The sequence below is a fragment of the Scylla paramamosain genome, chromosome 16 (assembly GCF_035594125.1).
Source record: "Scylla paramamosain isolate STU-SP2022 chromosome 16, ASM3559412v1, whole genome shotgun sequence".
Classification (NCBI taxonomy): Eukaryota; Metazoa; Arthropoda; class Malacostraca; order Decapoda; family Portunidae; genus Scylla; species Scylla paramamosain.
The window spans coordinates 6,605,296-6,615,000 of NC_087166.1; the positions used below are offsets into that span (position 1 = coordinate 6,605,296).

Below are 9,705 nucleotides of genomic sequence, written 5' to 3' on the forward strand. Positions count from 1 at the left end.
CATCTTTTGCTATTTTCTACCACTCTTTTTTTTTTTTACTCTGATTGCTCTTCTGCTCTTGCTAACTGTATGCCTTCCCTCTTCACATGGCCTCTCTGCACAAAACTTCTTTCTCTCACCCCTATTCTGTCCACCTCTCTAATACAAGAGTTGACCAATGACCAGTATTCTCAATCCTTCATCCCTTTCTCTGGTAAACTCTGGAACTCTCTTCTTGCTTCTGGATTTCCTTCTTCCTATGATTTGAACTCCTTCAAGAGGGAGGTTTCAAGACACTTATCCTTTAATTTTTTACAATAGCTTTTGACTCTGGGGACCAGCACCTCAGTAAACATTTTTTTTTTTTACCATAATTTTGTTATCCTTGGCTGGTGTCCCTCCTATAAAAAAAAAAAATAATAAGTAAATAAATAAATAAATTTCATTTTTTACTCATATTTTATGCCCTGATTTCTGAAATGAGTATTGCTAGATATGCTAGATATTTCTACCTATATAGTGCTGATATGCAACTAAATCTTCAACCAGTCTCCATAGGTTTACCTGAACACACTGTATTGCCTAACAATATGCTGGACTAAAGAATATCTGTCCATATCTAAATTAAATGCTTTATAATGTTACCTATAAATTGTGGATGTTACAATGGCCTGTGTCCCAGGGTAAGGAGTACCATCAGATTCCATTGTTATTTTTCCTTCTTAATATAAGAGTGCTACTGGTGGAGGGCAACAGAATTGTAAAGAAAATAGATAAATGAAATAAATAAAACAAAAAAAGGTCTAATGAGGTGCTAGTCCCAGAAGCAAAAGTATCAAAAAGAGTATTCAAAGTTAAGGAAGTGTCTTGAGACCTCCCTCTTGAAAGAATTTGTCATAGGAATGGAGAAATACAAAGGCAGGCAGAGGGTTCCAGAGTTTACCAGTGTTCCCAACTTTACCTTCATTACCTGTAGACTTCCTAACACTCTTAACATTTTGATAAACGAATATAAAAGAGCTTTCCCTTGTTTCATTTGTTTACTTTTATTGTTGTCTTATTGTCATTGTTGCATATCTATCCTTTCACCTCCCAGGTGGTTATAATATATACTATATAGTTATGGTTATAGTATATAGTTCTTTTTTCACTCATTGGCTTCTTAAATGCCTCATCAGACTTAGTTCCTTCTCATACTCATCCTCCAAATACATGAACTAACAAATAAAAATATACCCTGATTTTAGGTACTGGAATGAAATTGCATTTGAATATTCAGGATTCAATGAAAAACAAATACGATATCCTTCGGAAATATGCATCTTGATAAAAGGCTCATGAAATATTACTTATACTTTTGATTTTGTCTCAAAAGAATAAGTGGTCATCTTTTCATACCAGCTAGTATGAGTAAAATCCATTATCACTGTATTATACATATATTTCAGCATTAAATGCAGAGTAGGCACCATTAATAAGGCTATAGTTGGCAAACACCATAAATGGACAAGTTCTGTACATCCTGACCACACCAGCAGGAATCATTCAAAGGCAGTTTATTCATGGATGGACTTCAACTCTGTATAAGCCACAATTATCTGGATGTTTGATGGACTATAATCTTGTACCTCAAGCAAGCTTAACAATATGAACAATTAGGCAACCACAAAAAACGTGCACAGTACATTGGGACATGTCAAAATAGTTTCTATCATATGAATGTTGTCTATTCCTCACTACTAGTGAATAGGTATTTTTCACAAAATCTCTACTGCTCTATCATGCTACATTTTAGTAAATGGCCAAGGTTGGTTGGTGGTAGCATCTACTCCATCTTAATAACAATTCTTAATAATGAAAGCAACCTCTTAATTCATAACTGTAAGTATTCCAACAAGGACTGAATATTTCATGTGATACAGTTACAAGTCAAAAGATGGAATATTGTTTCAAAGTAAACACTTACCATGCCCATGTTTTGCAGACACTCCTGGTGATGTGACACAACATCCAGCTTTCACACACACAACTAACACACAATAATCCATATCAAGCACACTCCTATAAGAGTAGCATTTATGAAATGAGAGAGAGAGAGAGAGAGAGAGAGAGAGAGAGAGAGAGAGAGAGAGAGAGAGAGAGAGAGAGAGAGAGAGAGAGAGAGAGAGAGAGAGAGAGAGAGAGAGAGAGAGAGAGAGAGAGAGAGAGAGAGAGAGAGAGAGAGAGAGAGAGAGAGAGAGAGAGAGAGAGAGAGAGAGAGAGAGAGAGAGAGAGAGAGAGAACAAAGCAAAGAATTAAAGAAGGTAATTAAATTGCACACACACACACACACACACACACACACACACACACACACACACACACACACACACACACACACACACACACACACACACACACACACACACACACACGTCAACAAGAAACAATACAGGTTGTTTGTTTAAGAGTAAGATATTGTATCTGTCCTGAGCACACAAACACCACCAGATTATTGGCCAAGTGTTCATAATATCCCTTCAGATTTACATAACATTACTGGATAAAAACATCCCTGGCCAAGATTTCTACCTTCTCTTACAATTCCACTTTCTTCTAATACATCTTTGAAATGTTCGTACATAAAATGGCATTTGATATGGTGAAGGTAGGCAAAAACTAACCTATTTAAAGCATTCCTAGTACTGTAGTACACATAACCTCTGAGTGCCTCCCAAGTTGTTCCATGATTGTCTAGCATTTTGAGCACAGGGAGGGAGACACAAGCAAATCTTGAGCCAGGCCTCTACAAGTGTTCAGAGACCCACGACAATGTTAGTGAAGGTGTGTAGCCACAATTTACTGTATATGGTGAGACAGTATAATTTTTTCCCTCATTGTACTTTTTAGTTTGCAGCTTTACAGTAACATCCTCATTTAAATATATTCTGTCATCAGATCTTATAATTCAATACACAGTACTTATTAAAATAAATATTCATTCAAAGAAGATGCTACAGTTTATCTTTAACCTACTTAATCAAGTAACGATAGCGCTTTACAGATTATTATGCATTAAAATATTTAATGTCATCAAAATAATACAGAAAGCAAGCGAAAACAAAAAGCGACTGAATTTCAGCTTATGTACATGTCTGAATGGCTGGTGAGTGCTACTGCTCTGTTGGTCAGCCCCCAGCCCTGCCTTGCCTGCCCTCCCCAACAATATCCTTCCCAGCTGTAGCATTAACACCCACAGGCAAGACAACATAGGACTGCAGTAACTGCCTGCACTGTGGTCCATTTCCCTACAGTACAAGCTCAAAACCAAGACTGAAATTTTCTTTTACATAGATTTATAGTAACTCCTTACCTAAAAGTTGCATCCTGATATTTTAAAATGGACTGCGAAGTAGCACAATTAAATCAGTATGTAGTTCAAACTTTCAAGATTTGTAAATTGTTCTCGGACATCACCTTGCCTCTTCATTAAGAAAAAAAGTATGGAGGAGGAAGACAAATTCATAATAAGTAGGTACAAGAATTAGCTTGCCTAGCAAATATGAATTATTAGATTAACCTCTAACAAACCTTTACACAAACAGCAGAACTCCAGTTTCCAGCCACAACTGGTTGGCTAACATAAGAAATTTATAACTTATTCTAAATATTTACAAGAAAGGAACAAAGTACAGAGTTCAACTTAATGTTAGCCAAAAACTGATTATCCAAAGCATGATTTATGTCATCATGTTAGCAAATGTCATTTTTCCATCTATTGCAAAAAAAAACTAACAAATTATCTGTGTGGCTCTGACAACAAGAGATACAGCACATGCACATACACACATACTCATTAACTCCTTGTTTCAGCTCCAATCTAAAGAGGCACATCAAACCAACATGAAAATACACTTACAAAATATCAACATAACAGAAATAAAGGGAAGAGACAAAATTTTACAAACTGTTTGACACTTGTATCCAAGGAATAGAAGGAATAAAATGAAAGAGCAAATACAATAATGGGATTGTGAGCATGAAGGGAAAAAGATGTAGTCTTCTCTTAAGGCTGTCCTCTTGGGAGACATTTTCTCAGGGAAAGGAATCATCAGAGCAATGCATAAATACAAATGTAACAATAAATTTATTGAACACAAGAGAATGGAAGCATTACTCCACAAGTTGAAATAAAGCTAGTAGAGTAACTAAACCCATGACTACTGGGAACAATACTGTGTGAGTATGCAATGTAAAAATGATATGATGGAAGCCATGTCACATTTCAAGTCCATACCAGAATTTCTAATTAATATGTAATATTTGCAAGCTTATTCAATAAAGACAGTGCAGCTCTTACATAACTTTTGAGTTTTTGTTACATCAACAGAATTTATCAGCATCAACATATATTAGTTAAAATAGATCTGTCATATCTTTTTATCAATATAGATTAATTAGAGTAACATGAAATTGGCAAGATAAACTCTGAAATTCTTCATCAGTAACAATTCCTGCAAGAATATAATTTCCAAACATGTACATGGAAGCTTGACACACCTCACGCCACTGGGGCCACTGCTCACTGGCCCCTCAGACCCACCCGCCAGTTAGCTTGTGGAACAGCTCCTCATTCAGGTTCTGATTGGCATCCTTGGTTCGCATGGACAGGAAAATGTATCCTCCAATGAACTCATGCACCACCTGTGAACCAAAACCATGTATGAAGAGATATGAAGAGAGAATTTTAGCATGGATCACAAACACTATTAAGTATAAAGACATATCAGGAGAATAGTTTATCAGATGTAATTTATTCTGCACCAACTGATGAGGAGAATCTACATGAATAAAATTATGTGACTGTGCAGAATGAATCTGAAAGGTGCAACAAATGAGAACATGGTGAAAGGATCAGCAAAGCCTTCCAGCAGCCTCCCTGAGCCTCACCTTGCAGTCTGCTGTGAGGCAAGAGAACACCACATTGTCCTCTTCAAACTGGATCATCATGTGTTTTGTCTCCCAGTTCACATTCCAAGCCTGAGAAGAAGTAACATTATGTACATGTCAGGTTTGCAATGGGGGCCTTAAATTGACTTACTTATACTAATATTTCTATTGCTATTACTATTATAACTGTTTATATTGCTTATATATTTCATGCTTTCAGATTCTGCTTCCAGATCAATCTTCATTCTACTTTCCGGCAGATCTGTAGTGAAAATGTTCAAAATCTGATGAAAAAAAAATGGAAAACCAATTGTAAAACCCTATAGATAAAACTAAATATTAATGGGTTTAAAAAAAAGGGAAGTAAATGATTATGTGGTGAGGTGTGTGGTGAGATGTGGTCTGTGGGTGTAGTTTGGTGTGCTCTTTGTAGAATGGAGAGAGGCAGCAACACACACCTTCATTGTGTTGTAACGCCATGTCTTGATGTGGTCACCACTGCCAGGTTCCATCCTCATTATCCTATTGAAGGCCACACCCAGCAACTCTTCACGCTGTAAGAAAGTGTAATGTAAATAATAAAGGGCACTTGCAACTAGGGAGCTACAGTGCTACCACAACACACTTGATGAAAGGCAGAAGAAAGAGAACAGGTGAACATTCTCTCTCTCTCTCTCTCTCTCTCATCTATTTGCACTCAGTGATGTGTTGTCTTTTGTACAAATAAATAAGATCATTACCTTGTGACCCATGTGCTTGACCAGGAAGAGGGCGATGCCATAGTCTGGCAGTGCCTGCCACGCACGGATGTACTGCAACTTGGCATCCACCAGCGGCAAGTCCTTCACATTGGCATGGGCCTCAAGGATACGCTGCACACCCTACAAAAGGAAGAGACACAATTTCAGTTCTGCTTCTTTCATTAATCACACACACAGACATAACTCTTTCTTATTATTACTTTTTGAAAACTTTGAATATGTTTAATTAAAGATATGGATCCCAAATTGCATCATTGTTTGTTTCTTAATTCAACTTAAAAAACTGATTGCAAACATAAGACAGTTTCTTTTTCAATTATCAAAAAAAACAGTCAATGAGCACTGATAATTTAATTGTGCAGTATGAGCTTAAAGTGATGCGAGATCACTAAGATTCAACCAAGCAATGGATTACAGTTTATATTACAACTGCAATGTGATAAGAATTATCTTTACACATCAAACTCTTTATGATTTTCACAAAAAATTCAACAAAATAATGAACATGTGTGCAATAGAGGGATCTGAATGATTTCAACATTTGATATCACATTACTTAGCATGGTGTCCTAAACCATATTTCAAACGAAATGAAATTTGTGCAAAATGATGACAATCATATCAACATTAAATATGCATTTTCTTCACAGAAACAGTGCTTAATGTGCTACTGACAAATAAATACAGTGAATGTGACTTTTTTAAAATGACAGTGAAAGCAGTGACATGCTGAAGGCCTTGGAACACCAAGGATCAGTGAGCATATAATATCCTGCTTGTCAGGGATTATATGTCAAAGAGAGCACAAAATAAAAAAACATATCTTTCCATGTTATTTTAGCCCCTAAACGTGCTCATATAAGAATACAAACAATACATGTACAGAAAAGCCCCTTGAAAGTTTATACAATTAGCAATACTATATGCACTTGTACTTTAAAGAATGAACAAACACCACAAGTGGTGATACTGTGACACAAAATATAGAAATATTCTTTTATCAGGTGTGCATCGAGTAAAAAACACTGCAAGGTGAAAGAAAGAAGGGTGGAAGGTAGGTGATGGGTAAGGGAGGGACAAAAGCCCAGCACACAAGGAGGAACATAATGAATAAAATACCAACACACAAGAACAGAAGAAAAACAAAGATTAAGCTATATAAAAGAAAATGGAAATAACTCTGCAGAGCACAAAAGCTGCTGACACAGGGACAATGAGTAGCCCCCAAGCCACTCTATACATGGGCATGCAAAGAACTTCCATAGGTGGCTGCTAATGAGTCAAGGTGTTTCCATTAAGGTGTTCAGTGAGTGCTGGTGGAGGGTTCACACACCACACATTTAAGCCACAATTTACCATATATTCAGGATATGGTGCTCCACACCAACCCTGTGCAGAGAATGAAGAACAGATAGCTACAGTAATCATCCACATGATGAGTGTTTGTGTTTGCTGTGCAAGTCATGAAGTGAGACACTGATTAAAGTGACAAATAAAAGGAAATCTATCTATCAATCTCAAGGACACACAGCTGGAAGAAAATGAGGAAGCTACACAACTTTTAAATCTTATTTATTCAAAAAAAAAAAAAAGAAAAGTCAGAATAAACAAAAGGGCAAATGGATTTGAATAAATAATTTTTCTACTGCAGGAGTGTGTGTAAAAGAAACTCCTGTAAAGTAAACTATTTGCTAAGGGTAAAACTGGTGTCACACAACCAATATGATGCAAGAATGCAGTAATCTAAAGAATCCATTGCCATGAACAGCACTGTAGTAAGGTATCAAGATATATATATTTGGTTTATGAAATAGAATAACAAAGAAACTCAGCTCCACTAATGTGTATTCTAAGATAAAAAAAAAAAAAAATAAATAAATAAATAAATAAGTAAATAAATGATAATAATAAATAAGTAAATAAAAAATAAATAAAATAAAATAAATAAATAAAGTAAAATATACCCAGATCTACTAATTCATGAAGTGATGTGTAAAGAATAAAAAAGTATGAACAAAAATACTATAAATATTGTGTATTCAGACTGCCCCCAAAATTACAGAGAGGAACTAACACCAAACTTTTGTCTCTGACTGTAGTGATGAGGACATACAGCTTGTCTATGAGGAGGGTGCAGCCATCTACCAGACACAAGGTACATCACTAACAGGAACAGGACTGTGCTTATACAAGAGACTCAGATACTAATTAGGGGCATAATATTACACATTTACCGGGTTAGGTCCTGGGATGCAAGCTGAGCCTGGCTAATGGCAGAAGGAGAAAAGATGTAATGTTGTTATTTCATTATTCTCCCAACCTGAAATCTATTTCTTTTATTTATCTTAATTGTTTTTTATCTACTGATAAATTATTATTATTATTTCATTTATTTATTATCATTATTATTATCATTATTATTATTATTTTTATTATTATTATTATTATTATTATTATTATTTATTTATTTTTTTTTTACTTATTTATTTATTTTATTTTTCTTTCTTTATTTATTTTTTTTATTTATTTATTTATTTATTTTTATTTTTATTTTTATTTAATTTTTTTTTGTGTGTAATAATAATAATAATAATAATAATAACCATTTTATTATTTAGGCAGCTAACAAACTGAAAATTTACAGAGGGGGGGAAATACTTAACATTAATCCTAAAGGTAAGTCTAATCTAGAAGGGACTATTGATTGATGGGAATCGCGCTGAGTCTGTACCGGTCCGTGGCGTTGGCGCACGCGTGTGTGTGTGTGTGTGTGTGTGTGTGTGTGTGTGAAGACTATCAGGGGCTAATTCAATCCCTCACTTACCTCCAGTCTCTAACTACCCAGTCTTCCAAAAATACACTGATTTTTAATAATCTATAAACAACTAATTACGTCATCATCTCAACAGCACTTCTTAATTGCTACTTTATTTTACTACTTCTAGCAGACTTAAAACCCAGTCCTTGCTTGCAAGTACTTCCTTGTTTTGTACATTTTAACATACTTGGGAGACCTTCCTGCAATCATTACAACTAGACTCAATATAGGAGTTATGGCTACAGGCCACACAAAGCCTCCCTAACAGGTGTGCTGGAGGGGTGATGCACTTACTCTGTGAGTCACACCTCAGCTGGGAGGCTCCTGCACCTCTAACCCACAACATGCAAGAGGCTGCAGCACATGTGGCATAGACCAACAAGATAAATGGTTATCAATTCTGAAGTGTTCATGAAGGAAAAGTCAATACATCATACCACTTATAATGTATAGAACAGCATGAAGTTTCACATAAGAAACTGCATAAGCTAGTAAATGTGTGGAAAAGTTGAAGATAACAGTCTCTGGCAGAAGGCAAGAGTTGCCAGGTAAGCCTCACCTTGCTCCTGATGCGGCGGGAGTAGCGAGGAGGCATGTAGTCCTCTGGCTGGATGTCCAGGGACTCAGGATTGATCTGAGGGGCGGATGGATGCTGCATGGCAAGGAAGGCCTGGATGGACTTGACTTCACTCTCATAAGAGGAGTCAGCTAAAGACTTGCCCTTGGCAGCAAGTCTCATGGCAGCCAACCAACGAGCATACTGGTCTTCCTGCAAGAAACATCCAAGGAATGTTTATGTACCTATTAATGCCAGAAAGATTTTGTATTGCTGTAGCTTGCTCCATCCTCATCCACTTAAAGAAAACTCATTTCTATACTCTTGTGTAAGTGGAATAAATGTACTGTATTTTCATGCCACATTTAAATACTGAAGATTAATATGAATGCTTACTGTTCAAAATTTCAAATCAAAATAGGATGGTAATTTCAAATAAAAGAAATATATAAAACATTATATGAATACATCTTTTAAGTTCTATCATCTCACTACCTGGGGTAAACAGCAAGGATTATAAAGGAAGGTTACCTCTCACATCAAGTGGAGTCTAAGTGAGCCTCAAAAGGCCAACACTCAAATCTGGAATCACAGCTGCTGCCAATGTTAACTTAACCAGCCCACTAAAGAATAATAAAACAGGACAACTTCCACACAACCAC

General features: G+C 36.0%; 1 protein-coding gene across 1 annotated transcript in view; it reads right to left on the bottom strand.

Moving 5' to 3' along the window:
* Positions 1–1,399: 1,399 nt before the first annotated feature.
* LOC135107936 (unc-112-related protein-like) overlaps positions 1,400–9,705 on the bottom strand; it is a 45,206-nt gene continuing 36,900 nt past the window's right edge. Inside the window, 6 exon segments of the mRNA XM_064018382.1 lie at positions 1,400–4,662; positions 4,909–4,998; positions 5,367–5,462; positions 5,649–5,789; positions 7,026–7,058; positions 9,047–9,256. Coding sequence (XP_063874452.1) covers positions 4,552–4,662; positions 4,909–4,998; positions 5,367–5,462; positions 5,649–5,789; positions 7,026–7,058; positions 9,047–9,256 — 681 coding nt within the window. The 3' untranslated portion in view covers positions 1,400–4,551.